This window comes from Alosa pseudoharengus, unplaced genomic scaffold (assembly GCF_046254945.1).
Source record: "Alosa pseudoharengus isolate Yale_2024_CS ecotype anadromous, Long Island Sound unplaced genomic scaffold, YU_APseudo_1.1 YU_APseudo_1.1_scf_4, whole genome shotgun sequence".
Classification (NCBI taxonomy): domain Eukaryota; kingdom Metazoa; phylum Chordata; class Actinopteri; order Clupeiformes; family Clupeidae; genus Alosa; species Alosa pseudoharengus.
In genome coordinates this window covers 4,230,190-4,247,644 of record NW_027468774.1, presented here as the reverse complement: position 1 = coordinate 4,247,644, position 17,455 = coordinate 4,230,190, and the positions used below count along the sequence as shown (strand labels likewise).

Sequence of the window (17,455 nt, the reverse complement as noted above, 5' to 3'; positions counted from 1 at the left end):
GGATATACGAGCGAATTAATTGGCGTCTCTCCACTCATCATTGTCCTTACAGAAGTCTGTCTTGTAAGTCTGTAGCTATAGTGACAGAAGCAGCATTAGGTCAGCTCCACAACAGGATGGACGCATGCAGTGCAACAGTAGAGCTAATGTAATGGGCAGTGCAACAGTAGAGCTAATGTAATGGGCAGTGCAACAGTAGAGCTAATGTAATGGGCAGTGCAACAGTAGAGCTAATGTAATGGGCAGTGGGAATGGTGTGGCTGATTGGTAGTCTTGTGCCATGCACATTTTAGGGAGAGATTATTTATGTGCTCTTAAGAATTATATGAGTTCAAATGAGCATGGTGTTTGTGTGTTTGCATCTGGACAGTTGCATGGGCACATCTGTATGCATGTGTGTGTGTGTGTGTGTGTGTGTTTGTAGCTATGTGCCTTTGTGTGAGTGTGTGTGTGTTTGTGTGATCATCCCTCTCTGTTTTATGTGTGTGTGTGTGTGTGTGATCATCCCTCTCTGTTTTATGTGTGTGTGTGTGTGTGTGTGAATGCTTTGAGTATGGTTGAATGGTAACTCCTACACTTGGATGCATGCCAGACTATGAGATTGTATGTGTGTGTGTGTGTGTGTGTGTGTGTGCTGTGTGTGTACAGTGTGTGTGCATGTGCGAAGGTGTTTGAGGAGAGATGAGAGGTTAGAGCATGCTACTGACGGAGTGGAAACTTGATTATTAGAGAGTATTCTGGCACCCAGAAGCTCGCATCATGCTGAACGAACTTCTGGGCCAAAACATTTACAACCGGAAAACAGCTACTTTCAGAGATGCCCACTGATCTCTCTTCCGTTATGTTCTTGGGGAAAAGTTCCTACTGAAACCAGTGCGAAATGGCTGCCGATACAAACATAATTGAAGCATGTTTAGAGTCGATTTTTGAAAAAATGTAAATTCGTAACAACATTTGCTTTAAACCTCTGCAGAAGTTATATCTCATTTCCCTAAGCAAAGGCTAGCCAGAGATGGCTACAAAGGCAAACTAAACGCCATCGTTTTGGTTGTTAGTCCGCTGTCGGCGGTATTTTCATGAAACACCCAGTACATGTGCATATTCACAAGGTCTGCCACCTCTCTGCGATTGGCTATTGAGAAAAGCTTTGTTCGAAATCAGACATTCCCCCCACCCTATTTCCCCCTGAATCCAGGCGTATTCCTCTAGACTAACAAGAGAGAGACAGACAAACTGACCCATCTCAACCTATTGACTCCACCACACACACACACACACACACACACACACACATACTGTACCTCTGTGTCTGTAATCTTGACAATGGAGGCAGACAAAGAAACTGATGTCCACCTATTAATCCTTCTCTCTCTCTCTCTCTCTCTCTCTCTCTCTCTCTCTCTCTCTCTCTCTCTCTCAGGAATGCCAGTCCAGTTGGTGTTGTACTGACTGTAGTGGTTGCTGTGACTTACAAGGTTGCCATCGCATATGAAGGGTAAGGTGTCTTTCGCTCCCTCTCCTCTCTTGTTTCTCTCACTTTTCTCTCTATCTCCATCTCTCATCCTTCCCTCTCTTTCTCCCCCCATCCACCATACTTCCATACCTGTCAACATTTAGCTTTCCAAAAACGGGTCAGTGTTTGTACCAGATCAGTGTTTGCATATTTAACATGTTTCATACACGTGTTTTAACACTGCATTTCGGTCGTTGCTTTTACCTTACCATTACCTTATGCATGCCAGTTATGTATCCACCAGCTGCCTGCCTGCAGCCTACTTCCAAAACTCCAAAGCTGCTTGCTGTCAGATTTGGTTCCGAGGACACAAGTTCAGTGTATCAACAACACTCAATAACAGTTTATTTGATGTGTTAATCAATTAAATTCCAACAATTTCACAACAGCTAGTTCTGGAGTAGGCCATTCAACTAGCCTGCTTGCTTACGAGATTCAGGCTGCGCACTGCGCAGTCAGCACCCGCTGCCTTATTTGGGTTTTGGGTTGCCAGGTTTTAACCCTATGAAAAAACGGTTGAAATTGAAAGTAAGTGATTGTGTATGTGTAGGGTGTATTTCATTAACCTGACTCCGCCAGATGGATTTGCTCCGCATATCCATCTGGAAACTTTTCATTGAAGAACTTTTGGGAAGCGGAGGACATACTGGTTAGCTGATTGGATAAACCATCTGTCTATCACCACCTTTGTTGGTTATCGACGGGCCAAATCAACCAATTAGATGAACAAAGTATTCTTCTAATGCCGTTTAACATACAATTAAGTTAGGTAACGTGACAAACGTTAAGATGTTTTAACTTACCATTTATGAACCTAATCAACGACAATTCCCATCAAGTTTTCACGGTAGGCCCTACACTTCTGAAGATAGTATATTCCTCCATTATGAACTGGAATCAGCCGTGGAGGATGTCTGTGTCGTTCATTCCTCCCAGCTGCATGGCTGAGACTCATAGCTTCACAGTTTACCCAGGAATACTTTCTAATTTGAATAAAACTTGCGCGATAGCTATGCTCATCTCTGTGGATGCCGTCATGTTGTTCGTTGCGTCACACCTCAACCCGCCTCAAAGCCAACGCTGATTGGACGTTCGTTTGGTGAACTGCTCCAAATTTTCTTTAACGGAAAGTATCCAGACTGATCTGCGAGTGAAACCCTGAAGCTCGCAAGATCAGGATGGTCTCACGAGGCTAGTATTTCATACACAATCTGGCAACCTGGGAGATGTCAGACTAATAGAAAAAATGAATGGATCAATGATTTTAAAATTAAGTTTGAAGGCCATGCAAATTACGGGAGTTTTCCGTGAGAAATAACAAAACGGGAGGGTGCCGGGAGATGACCCAGGACCCAGGAAAAACGGGAGTGTTGACAGGTGTGCATACTTCTGTTCCCCATGCAAGGAGCTCTGCCAATGCTGCTCTGCTGATGGCGTAAGTTTTAAACAACAGAAAGGAGTATATTCTTTGAAACTAGTAAGCGTGTGAACACTTTGTTTGTGCGTTTGAACACTTTGTTTACAAGGAACATGTGGTGGCTGTATGTACTCTTGGACAGAATTGGGCAAGAGTTTACGGGTGCTTTCATACCTGGTTCGTTGATTCGGAACGTGGAGCGTTGCCCCCAAAAATCGGTTCGATTGGGTATATGTGAAAGCAGCAATCGCACTCTGTTTTGTAAATGTAAATCAGGTTTAATAGGCCAAGTATACTTGCATATACGAGGAATTTGTGTTCTGCATTATACCCATCTGGAGGTAGTGTACAACACACCCTCATGCAGTGTGTTCTGCATTATACCCATCTGGAGGTAGTGTACAACACACCCTCATGCAGTGTGTTCTGCATTATACCCATCTGGAGGTAGTGTACAACACAGCCTCATGCAGTGTGTTCTGCATTATACCCATCTGGAGGTAGTGTACAACACAGCCTCATGCAGTGTGTTCTGCATTATACCCATCTGGAGGTAGTGTACAACACAGCCTCATGCAGTGTGTTCTGCATTATACCCATCTGGAGGTAGTGTACAACACACCCTCATGCAGTGTGTTCTGCATTATACCCATCTGGAGGTAGTGTACAACACACCCTCATGCAGTGTGTTCTGCATTATACCCATCTGGAGGTAGTGTACAGCACACCCACATATAGTGTACACTTGGGGTGTAAAGATTAACCGATACGTATCGGTATCCGTTTTTAACGTGTAAGATACGGCTACATCGATATGTGAAGCCCCGTATCGGAATAAAACTGAAATGAACCGGTCGTTATATCGATTTACTTGTTACAAATCGGTTCATAACCTTTTCTGCTCGCTCAGACTCTGATTTACGTTGCAAGCAGCGCGTTCATCCCACTTCCTGTTTTGAAACTACACGTGGCACGGATTTGTGGGTAATGAAGTTCGTTTTGGGCTATACTCATTGCCCAAAGTAGACAAAGGACTTCATTACCCATACATCTACTGCAATTTAAGCACGTGACAACTCGCACTCTGTCGTTGTTTGACAGATTTTACTCTTTTGTTTGTCAAAATCCAGCGCGAAATTAAACACTTACTATAGCATTCCTAAACGGCAACGATAGTCTGTAGAGTAGCCTTACGTTTGATGAAGGGATTTCCTTAATGTTAAAGAATAATTTGGCCCTTGCTGCTAAAACGATGTACAAATTATTATTATTTTGTTCATATTCACTCAGACTTGGAACACAATAGGCCCAGTTCATTGATATGTAGGCCTATGTTGTTCTAGCTATGAGAAAAAGCCAAGATTGTCTTAAGCACCGTTTTATTTTATTTCGGTATTGTCTTACCTCAACAATAGGCTACAGCTCCTTGAAAACAATCAGATATAACTCTATAAAATCTATAAAGTCTATAAAAATGTATTTTTATGTTGTATCTGGCTGCTTTGTTTGGCTGAAATGTAGACTATTCTTTTTTCATTTCAATACAATATATGATACAAACCTCAGTTTAGATAATCATATTCACACATTTGTGACCATGATAATTTATAATATAAAATGAATTTGCACCTTAAGCAAATGATAAAAAATCTTTCAGAATGCTTTCCATTCTTCAACTGCATCGAACTGCATCGAATCGCATCGCATCGAATCGTACTGAATCGTTTTTTATGAACATGTATCTTTTCTTGTATCGAATCGTGCCCATGTATCTAGATGTGAATCGTATCGTCTTTTACATGAGAGATTCACACCCCTAGTGTACACCCATCCAAACACACACACCCTCAGTGAGCACAGTAGGAGCACACATACACACCCGGAGCAGTGGGCAGCCTTTATCTTAGTTGGGGGTTAGGTGCCTTGCTCAAGGGCACCTCATCCATGGATGTGGATATAGGAGAGCGCTGTTCAATCATTCCACCCCCACCCCACCCACATTTTTCCTACTGGTCAGGAAATGAACCGGCCACCCTTCGGTATCTTGGGTATCGAATATCGAGTATTGGTTGGAACCGGGACTATCTTTGCGATTTTCCCGGAATCGTTCAAAAGTTTAAATTTCGATTCCTAGTTTCGATTCCCAGTCCGCCAACTGGAAGAAGAAACGGCTAAACACCAACGAAGAAGCGCATAGTTCATAGAATTCAAATTCATGGAGAATGTCAGACTATTTCATTCAGAAAGCAGGGTTCCCGCGGATTCTTAAAAAGTCTTAAATACAACTGAATTTTCGAAAGAGAGGTATTAAATGTGCGTATGGGACCGCCAGCGAGTGCAAGAGAGCGAGTGATGTCTCCATCCAGTTTTGTGTATTTAAAACGCAATTGTATAGGCTATTAGGCTACGGGAGGAAGTGTAGTGCTTGCAGAGTGAAGATGTTTTTCACGGGTTTGGTTAAAGGTGTGAAAACGGTAATAATACAGTAGGCCTATGTACAAAATAATATGCCTGACATTTTTGTGGTGTAGCTGAGGCCTGAGAGATAGACAGGTAGCCTACGTGGAATGAGGGAGCCTATGGTAGAATGAGCGGGAGAAAGAGTTGGTAAGCCAGTTAGCGATAGGTTGGCCATATGTTCGAATTTAGGCCGGACATAGCCTATGAATTTTAAAAGCCCTGTCCGGCGTCCGGCGCAGCCTCAAGCCAGACGCTCATTTGTTCTCCTTTTTGGAGTTGCGCTTGGCATCTAAAGTCTTTGCTCGGACGTAGCATCGTTTCACAAACTATGGACGCGAAGACTGCTGGTCAAATTATGTGCAGTGCTTCGCAATCAGGAGGAAATACTGTATATGTTAAGTTGATCTGTTTGCATCTTTCCTACAGGTGAAGAACAGTCAGCCTCAGCAGTAAGCAAAACCAAATATGTACAGCCAGCTTCAAAAGCAAGCAGCCCAGACCCTACAATTTGGCATTTATAGCTGTGAAGGTAATTCACACACAGTTATTTTTCTTTCGCCAAAATATATTTGGTAACTTCTGTAGACATCCAAAATGGGGTGGGGGTTAAAATTAGTAGGAAAAAAAAAATATTGCATAAACAGTCATATATATATCTTTTTGTCGTGGTATAGTCTTAATTTTCATTTAGATGTCTTGAAAAGGTCTTAAAAAGTCTTGAAAAATTTGCACTTGGAAAATGTGCAGATACCCTGAGAAAGACTGTTGGTTAGCTAGCTCATTTAAAATATCCTAAACTTTTTTTGACCCTGCCTTTAAAAAAAATCGGAGTCGAGAATCGTTAGGAACCGGAATCGAAATAAGAAATCGGAATTGGAATCGGAATCGTTCAAATTGAAACGATACCCAACCCTACCCTTCGGTCACAGGTCCGATTCCCTAACCAGTAGGCTACGGATGCCCGATCCAAACCAAACAAATGAGCCGAGACCGCCTGGAGGAGATGGTCTCGGCTCGTTTCTAATCGAACGCCAGAGCGGCTCGTTTGCAGTGAGAAAGCAATCTAATATACCAAGTCAAGTTTAATTTCACCACTGGTAATGCCTTTTGGAAAACGGAAGCGAACCAAGGATTTTTAGAGCAGTCTTGTATTAGCCAGGCTAGCTCTGTGTAGCCAGCAGGACCTCTAGCCCTGGTGCTTGTAGCCTTGCACTCTATGTCGCTTGAGAAATCTACATAGTCATTTGTTTTCCAGAAGGGTGACAATACATATGCACATAACTGTGCATGAAGTTCCATGAGCAGTGGTCTAGCACTGTCCCAGTCTGGTCAAGATGGGCAGTGATCTAGCACTGACCCAGTCTGGTCAAGATGGGCTGGGTGGGGCTGCTGTGGCGCAAGTGACCGCCACAGTGTCCATTCCATGTTCGGGTCCATGTGCCCACGGGGACCCAGATTCGAGTCCAAGCTGCGGTCATTTCCCAATCCCACAACCATCTATCTCTCTCCCACTCACTTCCTGTCCTTCCTCGCTGTCCTGTCTAGATGAACGCAAATAGCCTAAAAATCGACTTTTTAAAATGATGAGCTAGTTATTTTCACCCAGATTGATCATCACCATCATCACTAGAGCATCACTCACATAAGTGTGTGTTCCACTCACACCAGACATAATGGGCACAAGGTGTAATTAAAGTCCCATTTTAAACCAGTTTTATCACAATATAACACAATTGAACACAAATGATCACAGTATACTCCTGGGTTAAGCACCAATTGTATGCCATAATTGCCTTCAAAAGGCTGTTTAACGTTGACACAGATTCATGACAGTTGACGTTTGTAGACAGATATTGTTTCAGTTGACAATGCGGTCCTGCAGTTGGGGAGAGTGAGAGAAAGCGAGAAGTCATTAGGTTCTCTCCGGTTCTCTGGCGGGGAGAGTGAGAGAAAGCGAGAAGTCATTAGGTTCTCTCCGGTTCTCTGGCGGGGAGAGTGAGAGAAAGCGAGAAGTCATTATGTTCTCTCCGGTTCTCTGGCGGGGAGAGTGAGAGAAAGCGAGAAGTCATTATGTTCTCTCCGGTTCTCTGGCGGGGAGAGTGAGAGAAAGCGAGAAGTCATTAGGTTCTCTCCGGTTCTCTGGCAGGGAGAGTGAGAGAAAGCGAGAAGTCATTAGGTTCTCTCCGGTTCTCTGGCAGGGAGAGAGAGAAAGCGAGAAGTCATTAGGTTCTCTCCGGTTCTCTGGCGGGGAGAGTGAGAGAAAGCGAGAAGTCATTAGGTTCTCTCCGGTTCTCTGGCGGGGAGAGTGAGAGAAAGCGAGAAGTCATTAGGTTCTCTCCGGTTCTCTGGCGGGGTGGCGTTGGGTCCACTCAGCTCTAGTTGTGATCTCATCCTTATGCTGATGCAGGCCCTCTCCACCCCCGACTTCAGCAGAAAACGGAGTGTGTGCGACATCTGGCCATGTTTATAGATGAGAACAAACTCATCATGCTGGATGGTACAGTAAGGTCAAGCTACTGGGACACTTTTATTGAGCTGGACTGTTTTGCAATGAATGCTCATATTTGGGTCACACACTGTTGTTGTTGTGTGTATGTATGGGGGGGGGGGGGGTTTGATGACTCTGAAGGCGGACAAAGACCGCAACAAGGTTGTGTGTTCGTGTGATGTCTGTGATGATTTGTTTGTGTGTGTCTGTGTTGGTGTGTAGATTTATTTGTGTGGAGTGTGTGTGTGTGTGAGTATGTGTGTGTCTAGCAGCTGCTCAGTCCAACCCTCTGATAACAGAGAACAGAGAGATGTGTCCTCCCACTCTGTATGTGGTGTGTGTGTGTGTGTGTGCGTGTGTGTGTGCGTGTCTGTGTGTGTGTGCGTGCGTGTGTGCGTGTGTGTGTGTGTGTGTGTGCGTGTGTGTGTGTGTCTACGTGTGTGTGCGTGTCTGTGTGTGTGTGCGCGTGTGTGTGTGTGTGTGTGTGTGTGTGTCTGTGCGTATTACAGTAAAAGAAGTCAGTCGCGATTTGGATTCCAGACAAACACGCATCATACTTTACAAACACTGTTCACAAACACACATCACACTTTACAAACAGTCTTCACACTTTGCAAACACTCCTCACAAACACACATCACACTTTACAAACAGTCTTCATGCTTTACAAACACACATCAATAGCCACAAACTAGGGCTGTAACGATATACGATTCGAAACCGAAATCGCGACATTCATATCCACGATACTGTGTCGCGGTGTGAAAAGGCAGAATCGCGACACACCCTTTCTAGTGTTTCATGCAGTGCTTTGCAGCTTATGCGGCCGCAAAAGCAACCCACATCTCCCGCTTTACTTATCGATAGCCTACGTTGTCCAAAAACATAAATAAATAAATAATAATTTCATACCTCTCCTTGCTTTCATTGTAGACTATGTGTGCAACTTTACCAAACAGTATAGAAGTAACCCCCCTCTCCTTGCCCCGCTCTCTCTCGCGCTCCCTCCCTCTCACTCTCCCTCCCTCTCCTGCTCAATGAACACGCGCGACTTAAATAAAACATTCACAATCGTGAAAGCAAGGACGCATAGACGACTAGCTAAATTACTATTAAATCCGCTTAGCATCATTAGCATGCTGCACATATTTGTTTAAAACTCTTGCATTGAAGTTCACTGATCATCTCAATACCAACGTTTCCCAAAAGGGCCTGTCCCAAGGAGAACAAGTATTACCTTGAAACTTAAACACACATGGGGAAACTGAACAGTCCAATCAGTAGACTATGATCAGCTAAGCTAGCCAACTATGCTACTTTGTTTACAATATTTCCAGGCTTCAACCAGACAGCTGAATTAAAGAGGTAGAGTTGTAATAAAAAATAGTAGGCCTAGGCTATAGGCTAATCTGCATAAAGTGTGCTGTAATAAATATCAGTCATTCAAAAAAAATATTTTTATATCAGGATATAAAATAATAGATGTATTATATTGTAATCCTCTGGTGTTCTAAGGGAGGCTATTAAAAATGTTATTTAATAAAATGTCTAGCCCCCCCCCCCCCCCCAAAAAAAAAAAGAAAAATCGAGATTCGTATCGAACCGTGGGTCAAAAATCGTGATACAAACCGAATCGTGAGGTTGGTGTATCGTTACAGCCCTACCACAAACACACTTTGCCAATGCTCCTCACACACTTCTCTCTCTCTCTCTCTCTCTCTCTCTCTCTCACACACACACACACACACACACACACACACACACACTCTCACTGCCATCTTATTTGTGATGGCAAATAAAGATGTTTCCATTGATTATTTAAAAAGGGTATGAATAATTTTGAACCTTTGAACTTAAAAACCAACAGGATCTTTTCTTCAGGCAAAATGGCAAAATGTTTGAGAGAAGGATATATGTAGGTTATACAAGACATCAGCGACAGCATGAATGTGACTAGCATCAGCTGAGTCCATTAGCATTAGGCAGGTCACATTGTCCAATCTGCGGACCGGCCTGGTGAAAGGACGTCTAAAAGCAACACCCCATCTAAAACAGTACATGTGATCATGTTGTCTGATAGAAATGTACGTCAAAGAGAGGGTGTCCTTTAAGGTGTGTGTGTGTGTGTGTGTGTGTGTGTGTGTGTGTGTGTGTGTGTGTGTGTGTGTGTGTCTTTCTCCCCAGGAGACAGTAGTCTCAGTGTGACCCACTTCTCTCTCATAGGGTCACTCTTTGTCATCCTTCTACACTCTATACATCAACACTCTCCATGCACAGACACACACACCACACTCTCTCTCTCTCACACACACACACACACACACACACACACACACACCTCACTCTCTCTCTCACACACACACACACACACCTCACTCTCTCTCACACACACACACACACACACACACCTCACTCTCCGCTGGCTAATCACACACCTGTGTGTGCCTCTCTTCCTGTCTGTGTTGTCTGGTGAGCGGCAGTGGGGTCCATTCAACTCAATCAGTTATATACATCACTGATATCGCTGAAATAATATAATCCAGTTATATACATGACTGATATCGCTGAAATAATATAATCCAGTTATATACATGACTGATATCGCTGAAATAATTTAATCCAGTTATATACATAACTGATATCGCTGAAATAATATAATCCAGTTATATTTAGTTGCATAACTGATATCGCTGAAATAATATAATCCAGTTATATACATGACTGATATCGCTGAAATAATATAATCCAGTTATATACATGACTGATATCGCTGAAATAATATAATCCAGTTATATACATAACTGATATCGCTGAAATAATATAATCCAGTTATATTTAGTTACATAACTGATATCGCTGAAATAATATAATCCAGTTATATACATGACTGATATCGCTGAAATAATATAATCCAGTTATATACATGACTGATATCGCTGAAATAATATAATCCAGTTATATACATAACTGATATCGCTGAAATAATATAATCCAGTTATATTTAGTTACATAACTGATATCGCTGAAATAATATAATCCAGTTATATACATGACTGATATCGCTGAAATAATATAATCCAGTTATATACATGACTGATATCGCTGAAATAATATAATCCAGTTATATACATAACTGATATCGCTGAAATAATATAATCCAGTTATATTTAGTTACATAACTGATATCGCTGAAATAATATAATCCAGTTATATACATGACTGATATCGCTGAAATAATATAATCCAGTTATATACATAATTGATATCGCTGAAATAATATAATCCAGTTATATACATGACTGATATCGCTGAAATAATATAATCCAGTTATATACATGACTGATATCGCTGAAATAATATAATCCAGATATATATACATGACTGATATCGCTGAAATAATATAATCCAGTTATATACATAATTGATATCGCTGAAATAATATAATCCAGTTATATACATAACTGATATCGCTGAAATATAATCCAGTTATATACATAACTGATATCGCTGAAATAATATAATCCAGTTATATTTAGTTACATAACTGATATCGCTGAAATAATATAATATAATTTACATTCTCCAAGGTATTAACATTAAAATTTTTCATAACTCCATTTAGGACGTTTCTGTAAATGTAAGCACTGTGTCAGTAGTAATGCAATATTTAGAAAATGTAGGCTACTCTTGTACTCTTGATAGTCAAGTACTTTTAAAAACAAGTCTTTCAGTACATCTGACTGTTGTACTTTTACTTGTACTTGAGTAAAATTTAGCAAAGGGTATCTGTACTTTTACTCAAGTAATGAAGCTGTACTCTGTCCACCTCTGGTGTGGTGGGAGTGGGCACCTATGTTCCACTGGCCTTGTCTGTGCCATATTCACACGACATTAACAATTCATCTCCTGTAATAAAACACTTAAACTTGCACATACTCGAATAACACAACACAAGCACACACACGCTCACACACAATTTACAAGGTTCTTATCTTTCTGCCACCTATCACAGTCCCCATATATGAGCACACACACACACACACACACACTCTCTCTTCAGCGACACTAGCAAGCCCTATGCTTTTTCTTATAATGCTCCTCATGTGGTAAAGAAACGTGATCTCTTTCTGTCTTTCTTTGCCTGTCACACACACACACACACACACACACATGCAAAGCATACTTTGACACTATTGAGTTCTTACCTCTCTGCTAATATTATTCTCCACATATGTTATGCCCCCTCCACACACACACACACACAAACAAGCCGCTTTCAGACATGACATGTAGACATTGTCCTGGTAATTAGGTCTGGACCACACGTGGACTCGAGTGTTCAAACGTGACCCTTTACGCACGAACAGGCCACTGCCGGGGTATGGTGCGTATCATAATATAGGTTCAATAGTGATGAATAATAATGCTAATAACATGTGTGTGTCTGTGTGTGTGTGTGTGTGTGTGAGAGAGAGAAAGCCGGGGTATGGTGCATATCATAATATAGGTTCAATAGTGATGAATAATAATGCTAATAAGGCAAGTCCAAATCCTATTTTTTTTCCCTTGATAGTGCAACGTGTTTCCACGCCGGCCCCACTTGTATGGTATAAAATTCTCGCCAAAAGTTTTCTGTACCTGTACCAAAGTTTTGTGCTTGTAAGAATATTTTGTGCTCGTAAAAAATATTTGTGTACATGTAAAAATAATTTGTGTCTGTAAAAATATTTTGTGCATGCAAAAATGGTTTGTACATCTTCAAATCCGTTTTGTCACTGTGTAGAAAAAAATTTTGTGAATTTGCGAACGATTTTTGCACGCACGGATTTTCCATTTGCAAGTGCGCATCTGTTTTCTACAGACATGAAACAGATCTACGGGTACGAAACGAATTTACAAGTACAAAACTTTTTTACAAATTTTCCCAAAACAGCCAATCACAGCACTGCTTACTGAACGGACAATCAGCCTATCAACTGTCTCTGCTAACGTTACGTGAAAGCACTGCACATATAACATGGGAAATACAAAGGGAGGAATGACTAGTCGGAAAACTCTAACACAATAACTATACAGAACAATTATCATTAATAATAATACTAACCCTGTGGGAACAATAACTCTTAATGAGACATGGTAAACTACCCAATTTTGTGTAAAAGTACAATGGTTAGGGCGTGTGAAATCCGTCTTTTAAGTCCAGAATGAATGGGTCTTTAGTCATAGTCAGCCTAAAGCCACCCTGAACTTTTTTGGTCATGTAGCAGTAACTGTTATGTTCTAGCTAGCTTAGGTAACAAGCTAACTTAGCTAACAAGCAAACACCTCATCTTAACTCTATTTCTTCCCTACTATGAATCTAATATCATTAACTAGAACTAATAAACAGTATAGTTTAAAACGCGAGCACTGGATAGGTAATTAGTAGGTAACAATAGGTAATGGCAGCTAACTGGGCTAGTATTGGCTGGGCTAAGCTAACGTCAAAGATACTGCTTTTATCAACCGTCTCTGCTAACGTTACGTGAAAGCACCGCACATATAACGTGGGAAATACAAAGGGAGGAATGACTAGTCGGAAAACACTATAACACAATAACTATACAGAACAATTATATCATTAATAATAATACTATTGATCCGAATTTTATTAGTTCTAGTTAATGATATTAGAGTAGGGAAGGAATAGAGTTAAGTTGAGCTGTTTGCTTGTTAGCTAAGATAGCTCTTCTTTTTTAAGTGTTTCACCTCTTCTGAACTGTGGTGTTTACATGTACCCAGAGCAGTATTTTCTATGTCCAGCGTTTCAGAAATTAAAGAAGCGAGCTGATCGGCTGACTGGCCGTTCAGTAAGCAGTGCTGTGATTGGCTGTTTTGGGAAAATTTGTAAAAAAGTTTTGTACTTTGTACATTCGTTTTGTACATTCGTTTCGTACCCGTAGATCTGTTTCATGTCTGTAGAAAACAGATGCGCACTTGCAAATGGAAAATCCGTGCGTGCAAATATCGTTTGCAAATTCACAAAAAAAAAATTCTACACAGTGAGAAAACGGATTTGAAGATGTTCAAACCATTTTTACATGCACAAAATATTTGTACAGATACAAATTATTTTTACATGTACACAAATCATTTTTACGAGCACAAAATATTCTTACAAGCACAAAACGTTGGTACAGGTACAGAAAACTTTTGGCGAGAATTTTATACCATACACTTGCCCAAAGATGCGCTCCTGTAGATTTAAAAGTTGCCCTTTTTAGACCGTCTTTTCTTTCTCCTGAGTTATCGTCCTCATCCAAGTGGTAGCCAAAAGCATGTCTAATAAAGGCTATCGTGACAGTCTGGCCATAACCCACAGTTAAATTGCGATGCAATGTTTGTTATCTTGGCTTGCTTTTTGACTGTGTACATGAAGTGGATGTGTGCATAACTATGGTAAAGTTGGTTTTAAATTGGATGTTGGAAATTTACATTTTAAATTCTATATAAAATCACAAATTGTTTTATTTTTAAATGTGCAGGTCTTGTAAATACATTATATCAACATTGGTTTGACACAAATTCGTCCGTGTTTCTCTGACTGTTAGTTTACACACCATCTGTTACTACAGTGATATTATTTCTCCTTATAATAACTCATCAGAATACTGAAGAAAGTTAAGGTTTGATATTTCTGATAGAGTGCAAGAAATGAATGACTACTGCCGTTCTGTGCTTCTGATTCATAATAATAATTATGTGTATTTATATTTACTCAGCTTGTTGCTGACAGGGCCTGAGTCAGAAAGTAAATATGTTGCTATGCAACACCTGGAACTTTTGAGTTATATTTGCGTGAAGAAGCCAAAAATCGGAAATAAAATAATTTATAAAAGACATACTGTAGAAGGTTTCTCTTCTGGTAAGTGGCAGTATACTAAGTGGGGTAATGTAGGCTATTGTAGGCTACCAGTTGGAGTGCTGTTCACTCTTTCCGGATTTATTTTCTGACACTGGCAGGTGAACAATACATTATCCCTTACCTGATTGGCCGTTTTGGTGATTCTACCTATTTATGCTCTCTCTCTGTTTCTCTCTCTCTCTCACTCTCTCACTCTCAATCACATTTGCATTGTCTTCATCTCCTCTCTCTCTCTTTCTCTATCACTCTCTTTCTGTCTCTCTCTCTCTTTGTATCTGACCCCCTGAAGCTGAAATTCTCCCCTTAATTACATGACTAGAGTGAGCGCATTGGGCATAAGAGTGGGTATGGATGTAGCTTTCCTGACCTGGCATGAGTCACGCTGCCATCACAGTGCCACCATGGTGTCACCTGAAGTAGTAGTGTGGGCACGGGCTTCTGATATCACACGGGCGTGTGGGCATCTGGTTTGGTTTAAATACAGTATTATGCTGGTGGATAGAGCAATGTGAGCTGTGATGAACAGTGATAAACAGTATAAACGATCCGATCCGTAAGTGGATGATATGGTCAAGGATAAACAAGAACTCTCCATCTTTCTCTGTCCTCTCCTATAACTCCACCTCCCATTCTTTATTCCCTGTCTCTCTCTCATTCTTTTTCCCTTTCTCTCATTCTCTTTCCCTCTCTCTCTGTCTCTCTCTTTCTGTTTCCCTCTCTCTGTCTCTTTCTCTCTCTCTTTCTCTCTCTCTTTCTCTTTCTCTCTCTCTCTCTCTCTGGCTTTCCTCATTCCTCTGTTTCTCTGCTCAGTTCCTCAGTATGTTGACTATAATGAATATATTTCTGATTCCTTTATCAGTTGTTGGCAAGAGATGATGAACGCAATGGAATGAAATAGTGCAGTCATGTGTGCACCAATGTCCAGTGCACACACACAAACACACACACACACTTATACTCACATACACACACATGCCTGCACACACACACACACACACACACACACTCACATACACATACAAAGCCTGCGCGCGCACACACAGTGCTTGGCACAGACTGGTACGGTGCAGTGGAGGATGATTTTTATGATGTGTGTTTGTGTGTTTATTCTTCTGTGTTTGCAGACCTTTTACGGAGGAAATCTATCGGCAGAGAGCACTGTGCTGCAAACACAAATGAAGCGTGATGACAGTGACTCTGGGACTGACCCATCATCCGTCTGGCTCAGACCCAAACAGATTTGCCAGGACCAAGCCACATAGGGGCCACACCTGCCTTATTAAATGCTGTCATGGACATGTGTGTGTGTGTGTGTGTGTGTGTGTGTGTGTGTGTGTGTGTGTGTGTGTGTGCGAGCGAGAGGGAGAGAGAGAAAGTGCGCAAGTTCATCCAGCCGTCCACCATCTCACATCCGGAGTTCCCTGCCTGCACCTTCTGTTCCGGAACCCCCGATGGAACACCAAGAAGGACCCAAAGCCATCCCCTGCCCTTCTGAATCATTCCGTGATCAAATCCGAGTGTGTCACAGTCTGTTTAACCTTTGATGGTAATTTTGATACCACAGTCCACTTTCTCTCACCTTTGAGAAGCAATCCAACAACTACCCCAAGGTTCCGGTGTATCTACAGACGAACATTCCTTTGTAGAGGCACCTCACAGTCAAAATGTACTAAATCATCAATGGTCAACAAAGCAGTTCTTAATTAAGGATGAGTGAGTCAATGAGTCAGTGTTATGTATGAGTGAATGACTGTATGTGTGTGTGTGTGTGTGTGTGTGTGTGTGTTTGTTTGTCTCTGTGTGTTAAGTATTTCCTGTAGCATATGAATAGTCTTCCTTAAGCATCTCTGAAAACTTTGGATTCCTGGTACAGCTGCACGCAAGCACAAAGATTTCACCAAACAGGACTTCCTTAAACTTTCTGTCTTTACCTAGTCACCTAGTTAAACATCCAGACCCTCACTTAATCCAGTTTAACATTCTGATAACGTGGGTCACATGATACTTGGATAGTCCGCACACAGATTATCTACAGATACTTAGATCTATCTGAAACTATCTGTTGACACTGTTGACTACAATTTATGGTTAAGGTTAAGGGTTAGGGGTTGAGGGTAAGGTTAGGGGTTGGTTAAGCTGATGTTCAGTATTTTGTTCAATAACCATTTTTACATACTGAACTTGAATCTTAACAGATGATCCGTTAAGTCTCTGTGGGCGGACTCTCTGAGCCAAGCGATACCAACTGGAGGATATTGCGCCTGTCTTAGTGGAAAATACCTTTCCATATGAATATAAAAAGATCATATGCTGTACTGTAAAAATGTGCTGTTCTTTGCTCAATCCTTAAAAGAACTTAGAGGAGTGAGTTTCCTCTTTTGAATGAACATACAGTGGTTTCATATTTATACATATTTTAAATAATACTATATAAAAATATGATATGTATTTAGGAATGATACCTACAGCATGTGTTGACATATGCAAAGCTTCTATCTACTGCATTGGGATGTGCATTGAAGTGTTTTGACTGTAGTAAGATATGCATTGACTGTATCATTACTGCGTTGCAGTTGTTTACACAGTATTACACTGTATACCAGCAAGTTTGCATGTATTGTTACAACTTCACTGTATTTTAGTGAATGATCACTCTTCATAGGAATGATGAAA

The 17,455-nt window shown here is 41.1% G+C and overlaps 1 protein-coding gene across 1 annotated transcript in view; it reads left to right on the top strand.

Annotated features, from left to right (window-relative positions):
* The window catches only part of pemt (phosphatidylethanolamine N-methyltransferase), a 138,047-nt gene extending 120,893 nt beyond the window's left edge, over window positions 1-17,154 (top strand). Inside the window, exons 6-7 of the mRNA XM_076266992.1 lie at window positions 1,421-1,495; window positions 15,907-17,154. Of these exons, the coding sequence (XP_076123107.1) occupies window positions 1,421-1,495; window positions 15,907-15,961 (130 nt within the window). The 3' untranslated portion in view covers window positions 15,962-17,154. The remainder of the gene's footprint in view (window positions 1-1,420; window positions 1,496-15,906) is intronic.
* The last annotated feature ends 301 nt before the right edge of the window (window positions 17,155-17,455 follow it).